Here is a 23,403-nt window from a genome sequence, read left to right as displayed (position 1 = left end):
TTATGAATAAAATAAAGTTCACTATCAGTAACATCATAGCACCCAGCCAGCTGTATAGAAACTTCATCATGCTAGCTAGTACACAGTACGAGTTATTGTAACTGACTGTAAAAAGTCAGCACAATGAAAATAAACTACACCTAAACTTGGTTTATACCCGACCCAGATAGACTGCAGGTCATAACTTTCTACCTAAAGTTCAGTTCACCTGACACTCGGACCGGCGGCTGCCTCAGGTCTCGCCCTCCTCCTGCCTCCTCTTTCCCTCATCCACCCACTGGCCTCTGTGAGCTCCGCCATAGCCACCACCAAACAACGAACTTATTTTTACACATCGGCCATCATCTGGCCAATCCACCACCTTACATTGTTTATATCGTTACAAAAACAAACAAACAAACAAAAAAAAGAACCATCGGCCCGTAAAAATGAAAAATCACAATCGGCCCATCGCACAAATGCCCGGTATGCCCTATGGCCAATCCAGCTATGGTCGTGCCATCAGTTAACCCTTCGCGTGCCACACGGTTGCCAACCCCTGCTCTAAATGCACCACTCACTCTTATGTCAATCAACGCTATCCCGTACTTTCATTAGTGCCAGCTTTGCTTGTCTTGAAGTTTAGAAAAGTTTAACTTGGGATTTGCCCACTCTTCAGTTTTTTTAATATACTTTTGCTTGTTGCACAAGTTGAATTCTCACTTGATGTGATCTGACAACTCGTACCAAAAGAGAAATTGTTTAAAAGTGATTTTAGCTTTTGTGAGGCTTCCTAGCCTCTCCTTTTTTAGCTAAAGGAGAAGAAAATATTCACTAAAATACAAGCATTACCAAAAAGAAGGGAAAAAAAAACAAACCAAAAAACTATCACACCAGCAAAACAAATAAAGTTATGAAACAAAACATGTTGAGTTGACAAGGATTATTTAGTGAGTCAGGATGCATGTGATTACTGTCAAATTTACTCAAAGTTCAATTATGGAAGAGGAAATATGAGCTTCAGAGCTGGTATATTACAGGGGAAGAAAGTTCAGCCCTTAGATTTGCTAGACTGTGGTGAATTGTGTAAATAAGCCTCTCTCTGAGAATAAAAGGTGGTTTTCCTGCTGGATTCTACTCTGTAATCAATTCACCCATAGAGACATACAAACCATTGGTGACGTCCGAATAAATTATGGCTGTGCTGTTCTTTCCATGGAGTATTATTTTTTAAATCATCATACTCTAAACATAGCAAAAACAGACTCTAGCTGAAAATGGCAATTTGTGTGACTCCTTTCAGACTCTATACCTGACAATGGAAAAATTGGCTGTGGCAATTTTATCACCATGAGACACATTTGTCCCAGCAAAGTAGCACGGCACCAACAGCAACCACAAAAATGATAAACTGAGTGGAGCAAGTTTAATGCTTGGAAATAAAATAATGAAGTCTGCAGACTGTACCAGCAAGTGTAAACTAACTGGGCAGCATGTCCATTCTATACAAAGGTACAGCATTGTGCATTGTGCATACAAAGGGAACTGGGTCAGCAGAGTTCAGTTAACCATCACAGTGGCCTGTTAAAGAATAAGAATAAAACGAACAAAAAAAAATCCCCGTTTATCACTACATAACCAAACATGCAACAGAACTGGAAAAGAATCTGAATAAATTAATTATGACCACCCTACATCCCACTGAAGCTGCACAATACTGTTGAGCCGCACAACCATGAGCATATGTTCCCCTGAGATGACCGGACCTCATAATGCACACACACCAAAGGAGCGAATGAAACCAATTCGACAGCAGAATCTGAATTGCTAATTTTGCTGCATGTTAAAATGAGAACTCAGGAAAAGCAAGTTATTGATTATGAAAATCAATGAGGCCAATGGAACAGAGTTGAAGGCACACTGGAAACTGTATACTAAAGAAGAGGGTGTGAATTAAAAAAAAGAAAAGAAAGAACTGTACTAATGTTAAGTTCAGGTTTTAGGTGTTATGTTTATTGGTGTAGTTTAAAAGCAAATGACTGGTACATTGAGGTTTTATAAAAGCTGAGCTTGCACTAAATACTAGCTTTGCACCTATATTAGATCCATCAACATCTGAACATCTGAAATTTCACTGTGTGTATAACAATTCCTGATCGGACTGAAATGCATAAGCCAACACTCCAGATAGAAAATATAAATCATGCATTTGGTTCCTAGAATACTCTGTAACATAAAAGATTGTATAGAAAATGTTCTATAGTCTGGGATTGCCACCTATGATCATCTGCAGATCTTGCTGAAATAATGCCTCTGGAGTGGAATCCCCATGTGCTATAGCACTTATGTTTTTCAGTTTTATTAAATAGCCGAGGAACAGATTGAGCACAACAACGCAATAGCCCTCTGCTCAGTCACTATTAAAAATATGATCCACACAACTCAGCCTGAAAGCAGCAGGAATCATAGTTATGCACAATGACAGATGCATTGCACTTATTTTGATAAAGGGTGAGCATGGTTTTAAAACTTCAGATATCCATCTATCCATTTCAGTTTGTTAATCAGTCATGATTAGAGTTCTGCATCTAATCTGGATGTTTGCACATTAAACAGTGGCAGCTGTTTTCAAACAAATGTTTACCCAGGCTTTTATTTTGATCTTCGTCCCATATCAATATGCGGCACATCCTTGACATGCAACCTTATTATGCAGTCAAAAACTAGGCTGGTATTGTAATTTGCCTGCCTTAGTACGAGGTGCAAATTTGACCCAAATCCTACCTGTCAAACTCTGGTCATGGATGAGGAATGCAGAGTGTATTTAAAAGTGCTGTTGAATTTAATGTTTACTAAAGAGTAAATGAAATAAAAATATACAGAGAAAGAAATAAGGTGTTAAAAAAGAGAAAACATACAAACACACAGTGTCAGAAACTATATGTGGACTATATGTACGACATTTAAAAGTAATATAATATAGTATCACTTCGTAGTGTTTCAAATGTTTCTCACACTATGACACCTGATGCCAGCAGCTACATCCTCTTTGGTTATTATGAAACAACACTGAATGGATGCAAAAATGATTTCCTTTGCAACATCCTGTATTATACACATTACATTTCCGTTTGTGTTGTCAGCACCAGCAAAATGTGAACGCTATATTATAATATATAGCAATCATAACTAACTGAAAATCTGCATTTTTGAAGCCAATTTCGTGAGCTATACTTCAAGAGCGACAATGAACAAATGCAATCTTGGATGTTTTATCTCTGTAGTGTGCACCATAATGCCTCTCAGCTTTAATTAAATCAAACAATCCTTGGATATTTTTTTGTTTGTTTTTGTTTTTTTAATTAAAGCCAGTAGAAGATAAGTTTGAGAGCAACTCCATAGGTCGAATGTTATAAGTAACAGTTTCCTTGAATTGGTTATTGGTACATATACCGTAATACACACAGTGTCAACACAGATGAAATACTCCAACACCATGTACACGAACCGAGATCCAGTTCATCAACATTAATTGGCTGAGGTCCAGCCCAGGAAATATCTACCAGCTACACCCACGTCTCGGCAGCCACCTGTCAGACTATGCTGCCACACCTCCAACAGAATTTAGATTTTGTACAATTCAAACAGGTCAGTTATTAAAACTGGGGGATGTAAAATTGATCCTGCTGCAAAGATGGACATTTTAAGATGGGAGTCTATGAGAGCTGACTTGCTTTTGGAACAAGGTTCTAGTGGCAGAGGAACTGCTGTTTTTGGCCCATGCTGACTTTATTTTGCAGGCCTGAACTGACCCGAATGTAAAGCTTATCACACACACAATATCATGATATAAAGGGGATGCATTTTTAGTTTGGCTGTGCAATTACAAAGATTTATTTTCTGCTGGCATGCAGTTGAGTTGTATAATTATTTTTCCTCCAAACACTGATAGAACATTTAGCATAATGGGCCCTTTATACTCAGTTCTCATCCTTGCGAGTTGCACCGGACGCCAGAAGTGACATCACTTCCATTGGCACAAGCTGCACTTTGGTGTTCTGGTATAATGTTGGGCAACGATAAGAAAATGAAATATAGTGATAGAATATGGGTAAAACGTGCATGTGCAGTGCCTTTGTTTTCATACGCACATGGTGGAAAAAACATGGCGGCGAAGGAGAACGAGAAGGGCGAAAGCGGATCGTTAAATGAAACGGATGAACCAGAATTGGTTTGTAAAAATGCTGCAACTTCAGTGGTGTGGAACTGGTTTAGCTTTCGTCCGTCAGATACACAACAAAGCACTATTTTGGTAGAGCATGCTAGCCGGCCGTCATTATTACCGTGTTTTTTGGTGTTTTTAAAATCAATCCTTTGATTTTTCTGAAAATCAACAGTGCCCCTTATTATCCCGTGTGCCTTATGTATGAATTCTGGTTGTGTTTACTGACCTCGAAACGATTTTATGCGGTACACGGCGCTCGAAAATCTGTCAAATGTTTTAGCACCGCTTGATGGATTGGCAGAGCATTACGGCTATTGTAGGCAGGAGCCTCGCAGAGTGATACGTACTGTGCTTCAACATAATATTACTGTATTGTGTGTCTATAACCTCTTTTTAAGTTTTGTGGATATTATACATGGTTATGCTGAGGATATGTCGGCCAATTTCCACTGGAAATGCCTTTTGGTTAAACAGTCAGCAAGGAATTTGCATTTGCACTGATAAATTTTTATATAACTTTAATACACAAAAAACAGCTGCTTGTTTAAGTGAAAATACATTGATACATTGATTTTTTGCACTAATAAAGTTGTGGAGTTGTAAAGTATTTTGTCTAGTGTCAATTATATCGTCAGTTATATCTTTAATCACAAATTTTCAAATGTATATCGTGATAAATACTTTTGATCATATCCCCCTGCTCTAGTTCTTACTCTGCAAAAGTGAAAAAAAGCAAGACCGTTGTCGCTTTCATTTATTCAGTGGTACAGAAACTTCTACTGGGTCTCTGAGTCTGGAACACTAACATACAGTTCACTGTGGAAACGGGACACTAGGACAGCACTGCATCATACAGCATTACAATGGGGGTTGGTATATTTGACTCTAGGTGCGGGTTAAAACAACATGGTCAGTTTGGTTTCGAGCATTCATAAAGTGATAAGGGAAAGCTGACTTTGTTTTACAACACACCAATGAGGTCACTGCTCCACTGTCAACACAGCAAGCAGACAGACAGCTAGTTTAATCTCCCACAGACCTAATTCATATTCTAGCATCGAACTGGTTCGTCTGAATTCTGTGCACAGAAGCCTGTAGAACATGGGTGAGATAGATGAATGGAACATTTAAAAACAAAATACAATCCCGGACTGTTGAGGCCTGGACGGTAGCCCGAAGTGCCATAAGACGTCCTTGTTCGCTGACAGACTAGGTTTTCAATAACAATTCCAATACCATTCTTAATCAAAGCAGTTGCATGTAGAACTGGGCGATATATCGACTTTTTAAATATATTGATATATTTTTAGACGAGATATGAGATGTGACAATATCGTAACGCTATAGTATGTGTTAAGTTAGAATTATACTTGAGGAGCTGCAAGTTTGCCTGTCTTTCGTCCACTTTTGTCTCTACGCAACGTTACTCTGCCTCGCCTCTCTCCTTCACTGAACACAACTCCCCCTCTCCCATCGCTTCACCTGCAGGCAACGACAAGATGGACATGGCAGCTATCAAAGAGGAGCTGGTCGGTAAAAAGTAAACATTTGGAGATTAATGCTACCAGCACTAAAATGGTAATCTCATTAAAACGACGTTAACGCCATAACTGCATTAATGCGTCAATGCGGCTGGACGGCGTCAACACGTTAACGAGCCAACCGGGCTAACACATTGACACCATGCAGCCCCACGCACGGGGGCTGCCCGGCCTAAAACCCTTTCATTTTCTCAAAAATCGACAGTGTATGAATTCATACAACCAGAATTATGTATGAATTCTGGTTGTGCTTACTGACCGCAAACCGCTTTTATATGGTACACGGCGCTCAGCAATCTGTAAGCTACAAAGCCGCACCACTTGATGGATTGTTGGAGCATTACGGCTACCGTAGTCAGGAGCCTCGCGGAGTAATACCTACTGTGCTTCAACGTAATATTACCGCATTGTGTGTTTGTAAGGACCACAAATGGCACCAGTTAAGAGACATGGTTACAAAGAGGATTTCAAACTCCAGGCTGTCAGTCACATAGTAGAACACAATTGTGAGCTTTTTGTTATGCACAAAAACAACATTGTTTTATTTTATTTATGGAGAATTATTATTTAATAAATGCTGATAATTTATTTCTGAGTAATTTTTTCATGTACGCTGTATATTAATAAAAGTGCCTGTGTGAGATCTGGGACACAGCTTTGACTACGAACTCACTTTTTGTTCTTACTTTAGGGATTAAAAAAAATTTTAAAAAATAAAATAAAATATCAAGATATATATCATATATCGCCATCCAGCAAAAGAATATCGAGATATGAATTTTGGGTCATATCGCCCAGTCCTAGTTGCATCCAGACCTGACCACTAAAGGCCAGGTCAACAGGCCACAATAAAGACTTTTGCTACTGTGAGGTATAGTAGCAAAAGTCTACTATTGCAAAATGAACATCTTACTCAGGTCTGGTCTAATACACACACACACACACACACACACACACACACGGCAAGTCTTCCAGGACTAACATTAATCTTGCGAACAAGTTTTCCCATCAATTACATTAGGCGAGGCACTGGGTGTTTGACTTCCAATTAGGTAGCATTTAGTGTCTCACCTTTATGGTCAATTATGGACATTAATGGACTACACCCAATATAAAAGGACACATTTCCTCTGCATTGGTACTGTAATGAGTTATCTTTCCATTTTGTGTTTGTTTGAGAATTTAGCATTGAAATGGATCTTGGTCAGATCCAGGCGGTTCTGGTCAGGCTTCATCTCTGGTGTTACAATCCGACAGCCCATCGTTCATCTTAACGTAGCAAAGATTGCCTCTAGGAGGGGTTTACAATTTTGGAGTCCAGTGACTAGTAAGCAAAAATAATAATGAGATCAAAAATACATTCTTGAATTAATCTTTTTTTTTTTTTTTTTTTTAAACAAAAAGAGAAAATCTCCTGCAAAAAGACATGTTTTAAAGTTTTGTAACTGCATGACGTATGCTAATGAAAAAATAAGTTGAATAACCAACTAACCAAGAATCTATCAGTTTGTATTAAGACATCAGGGATAATACTAGCTGTTGCACATACCTATTAAGGCTGGCCTCAACATGTAACAATTTTACTCATTTAATCAGCACAGATGACCACCATTAAAATTTAAGCTTGATTAGGCGCCTGTCTCTCCAAATTAAAACAAATTGAGCTTTTCAGCTCTGAGAGGTTATCTTAGTGGTGCTTCTGTTCAGGACACATCCAACAGGTGCCTTAGTAGTGTGCCAAACTCAGGTCAATGTGTGCTCTTAAATAGAAAATTCAGCAGGATTAGCTCTGTCTATACAGCTGTAAGATCTACTGAAGAAGCCCTCAAAACTCCTTAAGATTTAACAGGATTATTTAAAAAGTGCAAAAGTCATTTAACCCTTTAAGACCTACTATAGAACCAAGTCCGCCAGAGTTATCTTTATATTTTTGCATGCAGTAGTGCCATTTTTGGGAGCATTTCAAGTTGCTATACATCAATATAACCGTTATAGCCCAGATTTTAATAATATGTATGCATTAAGTCTATAATAACTACATATATTACAACAAAGTGCAATAAACTACAAAAAAATTGATAATACTTTTTTGGGTTTTAAGAGGTTTATCCCTCAAAATTGTAAATACAAAAAAGTTGCACAAAATAGTTTCTAATAACAGGAAATTTATTTTGAGTGTCTTCATAGTTTTATGTTTGAGCTGCACCAATTTTTATATACTGCTGGAGAAGTGAAAATAAATATTACAATGCAAATAAACACCATGTGCATCAAAATAAACTATTTCCAGCAGTGCAATTTGAGTTCTAAGCATCCCAGAAACTATTCAGAAAACTATGAACTCAAAAATGACTTTTAAAAATTATTGTGCTAGCTTACGTGGTTCTGGTTCTACAGGGATTTAAAAATAGTTACGCAAAACTGAGCATACCCGCTCCGACCGGTTTTAAAGGGTTAAGCATCATCGACTTGTACTGTAGATAAGTCTTAACAGGACTTTGTATTTATCTCTTTAAAAATAGGTTTCCAGGTGTAAAGTTTCTTCTTTAATTTTTTAACTCTATTAACTTTTACTAAGGTATTCATTCATTAAAATAATCACATTAGTGTACATATGAACAATATTTTAAAAAAGTTTGTATTAAGATTATTTAAAAAAAAAAAAAAAAAAGGTGCAGGAAAAGTGCAAATACAATCATTGCATTTGCATTTAACATTCCATTAATGACATTGTGCTTTTAAATATTGCTGAAGATTTTGTGCTGTGTATAACACTACACACGTGCAGTATTAGATCAGTTTGCCAAGTGTTACATTAGCACTGCTAGCAGCAGTTATCCACCTTTCCTGTTGGCCAGCATCTACATATGTGCCTGTGCAGAATGTGGTTACACACAGCTTCAGTCTTGTTTATGTTAACTTTTGTAATATCTAACGTATAACCACTCATCTTTCAAAGCATTGTAGAACCGCACTAGTTCTCACAGCTGTCTGCCTACTTTCCATCACAAAGAGGGAGCAAGCACCACTGCCTGCCCTTAGACGGAAGACGAGATATTACAACCAATGGGTAATTTTGGATATCAATAAAATAAGAATCACTTGTTTACCTGACAAGTACTTCTGGTGCCGACTAGCAAAAGCAGCAATGTTTAAACATCTAGTTGACCAGATGTTTAAACATTGCTGCTCTTGCTAGTTGGCAAGAGCAAGTGTTTTAAATCCAGACTCCAGACTGAGCTTTCCTTTCACGACATGCAGTGTACAAGCATTTAAAGCACCGGCACCCTGACCCTGGAGCTGTGACGTCAAGTCTGCATTTGTCAGTTTCAATGACCCCCACATACATTAGGTGGTACTTGATCGTAATGGAAAATGGCCGAAACAGAGTAGGGTTGAGTTGAGCAGGTAGTAGTGAAAAAGGGCTATAAGACTTTAGGTTAGCATGCCAAACCTGAAGTGTCAGGTAGAAAGCTTGTTCTACAGGTTTGTTCTGAGACAGAACATATGTTGACATAAATCCACACACAAGTTGATCTCTGCTTTTCTCTCCTTTTGTTTTTTGTCAACTATTAAATGTGTCAGATTGGCACAACTAAAAGAAAAGTTCTATTTTTTAAATATGCTGTAAATTTGATTGGATATGACAATCAGCAGATATGCAATGTAAAGTCTAATGTTTTAGGAACAAAAAGCTCCAGCAAAAAGCAAAAAAAACAAAACCCAAACTTCTTAGTTTAAACAAATAATTCTTTACAAAGATTCTGCTGTACATCCCTTTACACCTACATGCTGCAGCATTATGTTATTATTTTGGAGTAAACTTCATAGTTCTTGCAATTATATAAATTACAGTAAAATAGAAGTACCATCAGGTCCTTAACTATTTGTACTGGCTTTCCACTCAAGTCTTGGGTCTTGTGGCATCTCTACACAAGGACACACTAATTACATGTGCAATAAAATATTCATGTTGCATATCATAGTGCCCCATCTTGCTATACAATATAGTTACGCTTCAGACATACAGATATTTTTAAAAACACGCAGGCACTCGTAACTCTACCGCAAATGTATCTCTGTGGTAAGTGAGCCTGTAGTTTGCTTCAGTTTTGCCTGTTAAACTGAGCAGTAACCCAACTTAAATCTTATGATTATTACGAGCGCCACTATCTTGTCTTCATTTTTCCTCAGCTTCCTAATCCTGTCCCATATTAATTTTTTTTTCTAAAAAAACCTGAGCCTTTATTGCCTTTTTACTCTCATTTGTCAGTAACAAAAAGGAAATGCATGGGTACTTGAAATATAATATAACCTATTAATATAACCTTGAAACTATATGGCAATATCCCAAAAGGTTGATTCTGTTCATCTGGACATTTCGTCACCCACCCAAGTGACGAAACGTCCAGATGAACAGAATCAACCTTTTGGGATTGAGACTGCACAGGCCTGTTATGCATAAACAGCACTGCACTACCAATGATACGCTGGCATTCAGGTAACAACTTGTTACCTGAATCATCCTTAACATCCTCCACCCTTAGGTCACACTGACACAGAAATGACATATGACTGTAGGCTATGTCAATTATGGAGAGATGGTACTTTCTTGGAGAACTCAAAATGTTTCTGACATGTAAATTCAAGTATTTCCTTCTAGACACTTTTTCATTGTAATCTACCCATGTCTATACACCAAGATGGAAGCCTACATATTTCAATTTAAAGGAACCCTATTGAACATAACACTCTTCTTCACTGCAACACCATCCAAGTCATCTCAAGGAAAACATACCTACTGGGCAATTTTTATGCCTTTGGAGAAATTTCTCAGACTTGGAAGAATTCAAAAGCATGACAAAGGAGATGAAATCATGATTTAATTAAGGAAAGTGCCATCCCTCCATAATCGTCAGAGCCTAATTCCATGCTTTAGTATCTTCAAGATATGAACTGCTTAAGCCTTAAAACCTTAACAGAAAAAAAATGAAAGAATAACTTTCATCACTGAATTGAACCACTATCATCAGAAATCCAGGGACATAATTAACAGACACTGGCACATCTTAAAAGCTGAACCGTCACTAAGTGGAATCACTGAGTGGAATCACTGAAATGCCTCCTCTCCTATCATTTCAAAGAGCTCAAACAATAAGCAATAATCTTGCACACAGTTTTCAGGCCAGCAAACCTAATCACACTTGGCATCACCTAAAAGGAAACTTAAGATGTTGGTAAATGCAGACAGTGTAACACCATTTCAGATATATTTTACCCATCCACATATTGGTAAAACGTTCCTTATCAAACAATTCATAAACTAAACTACAGTACAACATCAGTAATCTGTATTCTTGAATGCCCCAATGGTCAAGCTTACACTGAAAAAACAAAGAGCAGTCAACCAGTGAACTTCAGAACATATTAGATGCATGCATACTGGGAACTTGGAGTAGTTACAGCCAAACACTACCAAGAAGCTAAACATCAGTCCCTTGCCACTCTGCATTTCATTGGATTTGACTTCTCAGAAAGAGGTGTATTGGGTCTCAACACTCAACACAATGATGCCTGCTGGACTGAATGATGATTTTAGTTTAAAATGTTTTCTGAGAACAAGTTTATATAAAAATACAGAATATTTACAATAAAACTAATAACCCAAGACATAATCATACTCAGTCATATATATCACTATATCATTAGTTTGTTTTCTTTAATGCTCTAACAGAAAAAAAATGCCACTTATTACCTTTGAGTACTTGACACTGGACACAAATAACTGTGTTATCCTCCTAATATTTTATTATTAGCCATAGCTGCTAGTTCCTAGCTTAATGATGTTGGCTACTGTGGCTATTGGTTAACTGCTAATAGTGAAATGGCTACTGTTAATGTGATCTCTGGCTTTGTTAACATTTATGAAACCGTTTAACAACTTTGCTGGCAACTTTGCTGTCCTCTCAAAATTCGACAATGCTCAGCAATAAAGTGTTGCTGAGCATTGTGTAGTGGTCATGTGTTCGGCAAATAGTGAGGTGAGGAATTTGACTGGAGGCAAAGATGGCACTGTTGCCATCGGTACTTTTGCTTTATCTAATCAGATCTGTAATTTTTAGCTTATTATTATCTACGTATTATTTTTTAAACAACTTTACTCAAAAATATGTGAATTTACAAGTAATTCAATTGCTGATGGCACAAAACTATTTAACGTTAGTTTCCAGAGGAATGAGATGTAGTACTCTTCTTGCAGTCATCTGTCAGCAGTATAGTACTGCTGACAGAAAGAAACATTATACCAGAGGATATACAGTAGTCATATACGTAAACACACACACACACACACACACACACACACACACACACACACACACACACCAATACAGTTTTACTGCCCCCTTTGGATATTTTTGCTGCCACTCTTCCCACCCACAACTGGGCTGCTTAAACTAAAATAATAAGTTTAATAGCTTTTTACCAATATAGGTCTTGATTGTGATTATAAAAACGAGCACTGTTGCTATCAACTTAAGAAAAAAAAATTAAAGCTCAGGTTAAGTGAAAGAAAATTAACGGTCTTAGCTAGGGCTGCACGATTAATCGTTAGAAAATTGCGATCTCAATTCATACTTATGTGCGATCTCATTTCCAAATGACAACAATTTTTAAAAAAAAGACGATGATTGTACCGCATTTTGATCTGGGTACAATCTGCAACAAGCGCTCACTCTTCCTGCTCAACAAATGACAAGGGCGGAGCCTTATACCACGTGATACAGAAGCTGGCTGCTGAAATTGGCAGGGAAAAAAAACAATGGAGAGCACGTCAGGGATGACAAGAAAGTGACTGGAGAAAATTTGTCCCGGTCAACCACCCAAACATCAATAACAGGAACCTTATGCAGCGCTTCCCTATACACGTCGAACTCCCGCAGGCACAAAGAAATTATGGAAGCTATCACTTATCACCAGTGTTGGGTAAGTTACTTTAAAATAGTAACTTAGTTACATTACTAGTTACTTCTCTCAAAAGTAACTCAGTTACTTCAAGTTACTCGTTACTTTCAAAGTAACTAGTTACTAGGGAAAGTAACTTTGGTTTTACTCAGAATTCTCTTGTTAATGTGTTGCTTCCATAACTTTGCCAGTCTTCTAGCTTGCTTACTTGCCACAAGTGCACTGTGCCACCTACCAATAGAAAGGAAAATATAATGTATAATGTATAATGCATATTTCCACGAGAGAAATCCCACGCCTGGACCGTCATTGACTGCTGCCATGATTCTAGCCTACGTCACAGAGTCATGTGCGCCTTTTACATCCAACACAAAAACTGCAGTCGTGGTGCTTTCGATTGTACTCAGAACTCGGAAATTCTGCCTTCTGAATAGGAAGATGTAGGTAACACCAGACTGCAGATGAGCTGCATACAGGGCTGGACTGGGACAGAAAATCGTCCCGGGCATTTTGACTAGAGACCGTCCCACCATTATAGGAAAAAATCATAAAGCCTTTGAATGAAAACAAACACTGTTGTGACAGTGATGTACACTGTTTTGATGGTATATATGCATCAATCTATCAATCGTTTGTTGTAAGATTCAGATATTTATTTTTTAAAAGCTAGACATTTTAAATGGGAATAAGAAAGAAAAGTATTTCTTTGTGCCCCCCTTTCCCTGTTAATGCCCTACATGCCCCCCTGGCAACACTTTGCTAGACCCGCCCCTGCACAGTTACCAGCTGTCAGCTACATAAAAAAGGATCCTGGGGTTATTTGTCTCTCAGAAACAGTTCATAACTTCCCTTCAACTCATTCATGTCACCTAAAAAGTAAACCTGTTTCTCCATCACCTGTTCAGCTCTGATGATCCAGTAAGGACATCTCCTGGTTTCATCTTCATGTTTCCCTCTCACCAGATAACCAAACCATATCATGACCAGCAGGTTTACAGCTGTGGCTCCAGCAAACATCAGCTGATACTAGAAATTAATATTAAATAAATTCTAACAACAGCTGATCAAGCTTAAACGTGCTGCTGTTGTTTAGCGTGACATCCACTGGTTTCCTCTTTCGGCGCAAAGTGAGCGATAAAACAAACAAGAGAGCCGATCAGCTGATCATTGATCAGTTTTCATGATTGAAGTAGAAACGGGAGAGGGAGGGGGAGAGAATGAGAGAAGAAGAGGCAGCTGTGCAGCAAAGACACAGAATAACTCCAGCTTTGTGCCTTTTTCATTGTAGCTGAATAACGGGACAAACTGTTCCTTTTCACCTCAATAAGAAGCGTTTAATATTTTCTCTGAATACCAGACGGGACGGTTGGCAACTCTAATAACTTATGAACAAAATAAAGTTCAACTTCATTAACTTCATAGCACCCACCCAGCTGTATAGAAACTCCGTCATGCTAGCTAGCACGCAGTACGGAAAAAGTCAGAATAACGAAAATAAACTCCACCTAAACTTGGTTTATATCTGACCCAGAGAGACTGCAGGTCATAACTTCTTACCTGAAGTTCAGTTCACACTTGGACCGGCGGCTGCCTCGGGTCTCTTTTCCTTCTGCGTCCCCTTTCCTTCATCCACCTGCTGGCCTCCACCACTTGCTAATGTTACTGAATCTGTGGAAGCTCCGCGATAGCCACCACACGAAGTAACGACCCTATCTAAATCCCAGTAACGACTAACGCGTTACTGATTTTGGCATAATAACTAGTTACCGTGCTCGTTACCACAATAATAACGTAGTTACTGTAACGCGTTACTTAATAACGCGTTAGTCCCAACACTGCTTATCACCTGACCAAAGATATGGCTCCCATCAACACTGTGCAAAACGAGGGATTTAGGAAAATGATCAACACCCTAGACAACGCTACACAGTGCTGTCCCGCAACTATTTTTCTATTGTTGCACTACCTGCTCTATACACGCAGCGTCGAGCAACGGTGGAGACGGAATTTCAAGCAGTACAACATTTTGCGGCAACGACAAAATGTGAGACATTTGTTGTTTTTATGTTTATTTATTGTTTTTATGTTCAGTCTCAACTGTTACGAAGTTGATGTGCAGTTAATAAGTGCAATAAATATTTATACTGGAAAAGAAAATCGTGAGAGAATCGTGATCTCAATTCTAAGCAAAAAAAATCGTGATTCTCATTTTATGCAAAATTGTGCAGCCCTAGTCTTAGCCCAAGGGCTGTCTCTTTGCTCACAGCTCGGTGAATGTGTGTCAGAGGTGAGGCTCCAGCTCTACCATAAAATACAACAACGTCATCTTCTCTGCTATTGTGCTACTTAACCCAGTTTTCTGTGCAGATGAACTGATAACAGTAACTGGTGTAAACGCCATCACTAGCCTAAACAGGTCAGCAGGCAGGGGTTATGTCAAATCTTCCAACACTTTATATCTTTACTGGGTCTCTCTGGTGGTGGCAGGACTTAAACAGTTATATTAGGAAAAAAAAAAGTTTTCAGTATATTACAAATAGGGCAGTGCCCCATCAGTGTGTCAGAAATCAGTGTGTCCCTGCTGTTTATTCTGTATTTGCTCCCTCTGGGCAATGTGCTGCGCAAACATAATGTGTCCTTCCACACCTTTGCTGATGACATTCAGATCTACCTCCCTCTGAGGTTAGACTGTAAGGACTCTCTGCAGCCGTTATTCTCCTGTTTGTCTGACATTAAGACTTGGATGGCGCTTAACTTTCTACATCTAAATGAAAGTAAAACTGAAGTCATTGTATTTGGGCTTCCTTTGATTTTATGGGACCCCTAACATCCAAATGTACTTCCTCCATTAAGAGCCTCGGTGTTACTTTTGACAGTGCTTTTAAATTTGATAAACAAATCAGCTCCGTAGTCAAGGGATCTTTTTATCATCTACGGATTTTAGCCAAAGTCAAGTCCTACCTGTGCAGGAACGATCTAGAAAGGGTGGTCCATGCTTTTATTACTTCACGGCTGGACTACTGTAACTCCCTTTATGTTGGTTTAGATCGTTCCTGTCTGCATCGCCTCCAACTGGTGCAGAACGCTGCTGCTTGCATGCTGACCGGTTCCAAAAAGAGAGGCCACATCACTCCGGTTCTCTGCTCTCTCCACTGGCTCCCAGTTGCTTCTAGGATTGATTTTAAAATTTTACTGCTGGTTTTTAAGGTCCTTAACGGTACTGCACCTCCTTACCTGGCAGAGCTTCTTAGCATTTACCGCCCCAGGAGATCTTTGAGGTCAGCAGACCTGATGCTTTTAGATGTTCCCAGGTACAGACTAAAGACTGGGGGAGAGAGGGCTTTTGCTGTGGCTGCACCCAGACTGTGGAACAGTTTACCTCCTCACATCAGATTCTCCACAAGCCTAGGAACTTTTAAAACTGCTCTTAAAACTCACCTCTTCTCATTGGCTTTTAGCAAGGTTTAACTTATTGTTTTAATTTATTGTTTTATCAGTGAGGAGTTTTATGTACTTGTGTTTTATTGTATTTTATATTTGTATTTTGTTGTACAGCACTTTGGTCAGCCTCGGTTGTTTTTAAATGTGCTTTATAAATAAACTTGACTTGAGAAAGAGTGCCATACAACAAAAGAGTGCCATACAACTGAATAGTTCTGCTGCTCTATGCTTTCACTTCAGGAAGTGTGACTTTCATAATTTGATTTAAAATGTCACGGTTGAAAATTTCTCATTTACACTGCATGCACTGTCAGCTACACAACTAAAAGCTAGGAAGAGAAACTAGAACAAAACAACTACCAATGGTTAGTAATCTAACTTTAAAGCAAATTGCTGCTATTGCAAGAGTTGATAGTGGCAACAAATGAAGACTCTTCAGAAAGATTGGTCAGCTGGTTGTTGTGAGGTTGAAAGGGGCTCACTGTCGTTTGCGCCGGACAGCAATACACTTGATATAAAATTAGCTGCGCACAACAGAAACTAAGTGCACATTTAACAAATGTCTCTACAAATTGCGGTGAGAGATCGGTCTTCAAATATCTGCTCTTTGTCAACACTATTAATAAACTTAGGCATGTGATTTAAAACAGCAGTGCTTTCTGGTGTCTTCTGAAAGTTACTAGGAACACATTGCATTCAGTGGCTCAGTGTGCGAGGTAGCTGCACTGGGCCTAGCTGCTGCTCTTCTGACAAACGGGTACTGAGGTGAGGACAAAAGTGGCATCACTTACTCTACTGTAACAGGATGACTTAAAATTGATCTAGTGCAATATTAAACTATATTAACCTGATGATGCTGATATGAAGAGAAAACATCAGTACTAGATAACACCAATAAAAATGTAGAAAATATGAAGCCATTTTCATGCATGTGCTCTTAACTTCTATCAGATTACATCAGGAGAAGTGTAGGGCAAAATGCAAATATCCCACGCAATTGGATCGGATGAGTTTTTGGGGGTTTTTTTTTGGGGGGGGGGGGAACCTGTCAGCTTCATGGGTCCATGTGATGTTTGAACAGAGCACCTAATACTGCAGCAAATCTAACATTTCCAGCACACTGCAAATTTATTTCCTGCTGTTCACTACAAGTGAGAAAAGCAGAAAATATCTCAACCAGATTGTTCCAAAACTGTCCTAAATTTGTGTTTGAAAACAGCTTATGTCTACAAACACTATGATATTCTGCCCTGATGGTTGGCTGTGCACACTGTAGTAATTAAAATAAATCTCAGGTTGGCTGCAAAGCAAAAAGAAAATTTAGTGCGAGCACACAAGCTTTGAGATTCAACTATAATTCCACATTTACTCATTATTCATCTCTGAAGCTCCTCAGTGACATTTAAGCTATTTCAAGCACAATAGATAGTCACGGTCTAATGTTTTTCTGCTGAGCTTGCAAATCAACACAAGCAACTATGTATCTAAACCCCATTTAGACTAATTTCTTTTGAGGAGCTTGAGTTAAATCATAAATATTACAATAAATACATCTCTAAGCAGGAATCCTTATATCAACAGCTCTTTAGCCATGGTTAACACAAAATCATTAAGTCACAAAATGTACAAGGCTTTGTTGACACTACGTGTTTAAAAAACAAAACAGATTTTCCTTCTCCATGGACTTTAGCCTTTTAGCCACACACGCAGTTTTAGGTCACTGAAACTGGCCTTTTGGAAATCATGGGTCAAGAAATTCAGAAAAGGCATTTGCAGGGTTGGCAGTTTTTGACGTTGCAGAGCCTGTGGTTCTGATTGGCCGACATGGCTTTATGGTTTGTCCACTTGGCATGTTCTTATCAGTGCTTCTATTGTGTTTCTGTAGGTTTTCTTTTTTCCCCTCTATAAACTGCCTCTGTGGGTGTGTGTGGTTCTTTTCTTCCTCTTTTTTCCTCAAAAAAAATAGACTAATGTATGCAAATTAGACCAGAGAGAATTTTGAAGTGGCTGAATTTTCCCAAAATCCTTCTAGAAGAAAGTCTTGCCACTGAGCAGCCATCTGGGTAAAGCTTTGTGGCACTTGTTTGGGGAGTTAGTTTAAAGCAAGTATCTAATGAACTCGAACTTAAGCGGCAATTGAGACAAACTACACTCACAAATGAAATGTTTTAAATGATAATGAAATTATGTACAGATTTTCCCCAAAAGCAAGGGGTTTCCCCCCCCCTTCCCTTTCCCCCCCTCTCAGTTAAAATTTCATAACCATCTTTGCTGTTCTGAATAAATTTCAACCAGTATAATGTCTCTGATTCCTCTTTTTCACTCTCTTGGATGGAGGTTATCCGTTTTTCAGATTCCCTTTGTACTAAGCTACCTTCAACAAGTGTTAAAAGGTTGAGAATGAACAATACGTTAACACTGTTAAAGCAAGGCCTGGGGACAGATGATAATAAATATGTTCAGAGCAATCCCAGATAGCTTACCGATCAAGAGGATTGTTACAGGTTGTTTTCCCAATAACATGTTAAATCATCATCATTAGCTTTTGAATTCATACTTGATTTAATCTGCATCACTATAACTTAAATATGAGCATATATAAAACAAACACATGCAAAATGGTCATGTGTAGGAGCGCACATAAAATAACCCCAAATCATTTTTTATGTTTGTAGAACAGTATAGATAACAGTGCACCTGGAAAATATTCTTAATTTGATCATATAAGGCATGCCTGAATATTTCTATTCATACCTTTTTTTAAAAAATAAATAAATAATCAAACATAAAGTTAACCCTCCTCCCCTCCCAGTCAGAGATGATCTCAGTCCTATAAATGTAATTAAAAAAAGAAAAATGATGGGGCTGTAATATTGTGAAGACATATTTCAATGTTAGTCCCATTTAAAGCAAAAGAATAAATGGACATTATCTGCTGTGTTACGAATCAATCCACTGATTTAACCACATCTGGAGGTAGTTTTGCTTGTGCTTTGATCCGAACTCATCGAGGTGTAAATCCATCTTGATCGGCAGTGGGTTTTATTGCTGCTGGGTCACATAAATTAAGCTTACTATGTTAATTAATCCTCACCAGTGCTTCACTTATCTTCTGATATATCACAGCCGTTGACAAGTCAAACGGGATCATGAAGCTTGTTTTTTGGACACTAATTTGCATTCTGAGATCCAATAACATTGCACACAAAATTTATGACAACAACCCTTTCAAATATCAAGTTTCATTGTAAAAGCCTGTGGACTGGGTGTAGTCATAAAAATTGTGCATTAAAAAAAAATATACAAACTATTTTCTTTCTTTGGCCTCACATTTTACAGTGATTTGGACTTTTTATACAACACATTTACCACACAAACAGTTTGATAGACCACTTATGAAGCTAAAAGCACACAGTGGCACCCTGCTGGCAAAAACGTTGGGAAAAACTTTGTTTTATCTGCATTTACAGATATCGCTGTACTGGGAAAGACTTTTGCTCACTGATCTAAAACTGATGAAAGATATTCAATTGTGATTTTTTTTTAAAGAGCATGAATACTGGGATTTTCAGAGGCAGAAGGTGTGACATTAAATAAAGGTTAGTATATGAAATAAACAGTCGACTCGTACAACTCAATGAATGCACTCTCTTAGGGAAGACCCGGTTGGCTCGGCCTTCTCAGACTCAAAACAATCTTGTAGTAGACATGACACAAACACTTAATCTTTAGTTCATAGATCAGACAAGTATAACCTAGTATAGATTAACTAGGCCATAAGAAAGAGGTCGTTTTCGGAGACAACGCATTTCACTTATCACATCATCTCTGAATGATTTCGTGCAATCTATACTTTCGCCGACCACAAAAATTACTATGACACTATAGTTATATATCGTTTCTATACCTCGAGACCTGATGGTGCCATCTGTGACCGCCTATCGCTTGTCACTGTATGGAAAAACTGCATTTTTGTGACTTGACACCGATGCTAGCTTAGCTACAGCCGAACCTTTGTTATTGTGTGAGCAGCAGGTCGACGACGAATGCCAGCTAGCGCTAATTTGTTGGCACAGACAACAAACTAAGCCTTTTAACACTGTCATGAAACGCTGCGTTTATTGTGCACAACTGGGTTTACCAACAAAGCCAGCCGTACTCCAAAAAGCAAAGGAAAATTTTTAAAATGACCACCCCATTGTGCTTTAGCTATCAGCAGGGCAGCTAACTCGTTAGCATTTCCTTGCAACAGCCACCATTGGATTTAACCGATGCTGGACAATGTTAGCACGGCATCAGCTGGGGCTGCTCGTTAGCTAGGGCTAGCCAAAGTTAGCAGTTTAGCAAAAAAAAAAAAAAAAAATCAAGCTGATGGAAAAATATCTGGATGAGTGACCTTTTGTTCTGAAGACGTTGATAAATGCATGTGAAGTGTCGATGTGAAGAGACAAAGGTTTCTGTATACTGACAGAAATACGGTTCGTTGGTTTAATGACCTATTGCAATCTGGTTTAGCAATAGCAACAGCGGCTACCAATCGGTAGCGCAATGCCTGTACGCACTCACCAGGATGAGTAGCCTTGCTCCGCCATATCGCCAAAAACAGTGGGTTCCGCGACTGTGGCTAACACAGATTCAGGTCCCAGTGACAACCCGTCGGGACCCGGGAGATGTTTTCTTGCGTTTCCTTCACAATTCGACGTCTTAGCGGTTACTTTTTGGTGACAACATGGTGATACATCCCGGCAGCAGCTAGTAAGAACTAGCTGAATATCTTGCGGTTAAAACGACAGTGATGGTTTGCTATCGTTAGGTGGACTAGACAAAGCACCCCGAGAAAAAAAGACACAGCTGTTATTTTCGGTGGTTTCGCTAGTGTCCTGCTGTCACTCCAACCGAGAAGGCTCGGTCTCCAACGATGCTACACCCACAGTAAATCCATATTCAGCTCGCTGTATGCAGACTAAATTCGGATATTCCTCAAGTCTGCACCTCTAGCTGTTATGGAAGACGTTCAGCTTTGTTTTCTATGGCGAGTCCACGGGAGCGCGCAAAATCGCCCTACTGAAGAGGTTTACAAATAGGACGTGCACTGAAACGCTTTCATGCATCGAAAACGTTTGTAATGGTTTCCCCTCCCGGCAGCACTGCAGCCTATCATATACACAGCGATTGTGAAAGGCAACGAGTTGTTGCAATTAATTGCTGAATTATGTGACATACAAAATACGGAAAAAACGGGCCGTGCATGAATATTTAACCAATTTACTTTAGTATTATGACAAAAAATAAAATTGTAAATTAAATTAAAAAGAAAAACAACTTTTTTTCAGAGCAAATTAAATTGAATACGTGTGTATAATTATAAAAAATAAATTCGTTTTAAGATTTTTAAAAATATTGTTTTGCATAATGCGACTCCTTTGGTGATTTTTTGTTTTTTAAAAGGGACCAAAAGCCGATAAAAGAAATGTCGTGCGGTTATCAAGTTGTCAGGACAATATGTTGACTGGAAATGTGAATCACCCCATAGATGCCCTTTATCAAAATATAAATAAAAGAGTGTGCAACATAGCAATATTTACTGAAATAATCAAGTCAAATTTATATAAAAATATATTGGGCCTAGTTCTTTGTTTTTTTTCTCAATGTTTATGTTCTCAATGTTTATGATGATGATTACGTAAATAAATCCATTTGTTGTGTCGCCCCCTCTGGCTCCTCAATGTAATAACCATAGTAGGGCATTCACTGTCGTTCCCCTTTTAGTGGTAAAAAAAACATAAACTCCACATGAAGATTGGGACTTTGCAGGTGAAATAAAGGTCAACGTGTATTGGGCTTGACCAAGTTACAAGATCTCTGCTCAAACACTCAGTGACGTTATCCATGGGCGGACTTATCCGTAGCTTAATTTATAGTTCTGTGGCCAACGCCATTTCCTGCAATTATATCTGTGCTTCTGTGTCGATGGCAACATGTAGTTACACTTCTAGGGAGGTAAATGTCCAGTTACCACATAGGGTTTGCAATTACAATGTAACTACAGCACAGATTTAACACAAAAGTATAAATCCACTGTGAGTAAGCAAACAATGGAGGCATATGTTTGGTTGATGCTTGCCTGCACCACTGGAGCACTGAAAGAAAAGTTAAGACTGGCTCAGCTTTAATTTCTAAATGTTTTATGTCAGTCATGCAGCGGTAAATGTTGGGTGCCATTGTGTAACTTCATATTGCTGCCTTCTATTGTCCTTTCCTACTAGTGATACCACAGCCTACCCACTAATAAAATATTGATTCCCTCTGTGAACATGGAATGGAGATTTTATGGGAACAAAAACACTGCAATACCCAACTGGTCTAATGCCCAAATGGCACCCAAAGACCACAAAATTATTATTATCAGTCCTGTTAAATGTATAGCTCTAGTGATGGCATTGTCTGCCGGTCTCTGACTTTGGTCCAGGCTTTATAATTGTACAGACTGCCACAAAGTCTTGTGTAAAGGATGAACATTGGGTTTTTTCTTTAACCCGTGGCTGTTATTTTTTTGTGATTTGCAGTTATTGTATGAATTGCTCTGCTTTTGTGCAGACTTTTGTGAATTTCTGGAATTTCGTTTCTGTACCTGATTTCTCCTGTAGCCACGTTTTGCAACAGTTTATTTTTCTCATCACTCACAATTGCAGTGACACATCTATAGACTGTTTGTCCTTTTAAAGAAGCCTTATCAGTACACAACACATCTAAAAGATCAATGTATCATTAAAGCCAGGGTTTGTTGCTTTGAGAATGACACAAATGCTTTGTAAGAGTTTCTCACAATCAATACGCCAATCTGATAAAGATGCATTTTTGAGCAAATGTGCACAAAAGAATGCAAATTTTACCTTTTATCCTCTGGATAGCATATATTAGTAAACTGAATGACAATCTGCCCTTTAGACTTTGAAGTCCTCAAGTGGATATTTTGGCCAGACGGTGGTAAGAGAGGAAAGGTCAGAGGGGGTCACCAAAACCATTAAGGACTCAGTTCCCAGGAGGACCATCAAAGGCCACACAAAATGTACAAACTGATGAGATGGGGTCTTAAAGGACAGATGTCCAAAATAGAACTGGCGTATTCTTTAGGTATCATGGGTGTGGTCAGGAAATTTGATGGTAATCTGCTCAGTATTTCTTGTGCTACGGTGGAAATGTTGGTTTGATGGGGATGAAAGAAGAATTAGGCAATGACTCAATATATTTGAC

At 38.5% G+C, this 23,403-nt stretch overlaps 1 protein-coding gene across 1 annotated transcript in view; it reads right to left on the bottom strand.

Moving 5' to 3' along the window:
* sppl3 (signal peptide peptidase 3) overlaps positions 1-21,258 on the bottom strand; it is a 39,352-nt gene extending 18,094 nt beyond the window's left edge. The window contains exon 1 of the mRNA XM_085463569.1: positions 20,716-21,258. Coding sequence (XP_085319695.1) covers positions 20,716-20,741 — 26 coding nt within the window. The 5' untranslated portion in view covers positions 20,742-21,258. The remainder of the gene's footprint in view (positions 1-20,715) is intronic.
* Positions 21,259-23,403: the final 2,145 nt, after the last annotated feature.

This window comes from Copadichromis virginalis, linkage group LG7, assembly GCF_057382275.1.
Source record: "Copadichromis virginalis isolate Kocher_CV1m ecotype Utaka linkage group LG7, C_Virginalis_male_GT1.1, whole genome shotgun sequence".
In the NCBI taxonomy this organism is placed as follows: domain Eukaryota; kingdom Metazoa; phylum Chordata; class Actinopteri; order Cichliformes; family Cichlidae; genus Copadichromis; species Copadichromis virginalis.
The sequence above is the reverse complement of the archived record's forward strand: the minus strand, read 5'-3'. Positions and strand labels throughout refer to the sequence as shown.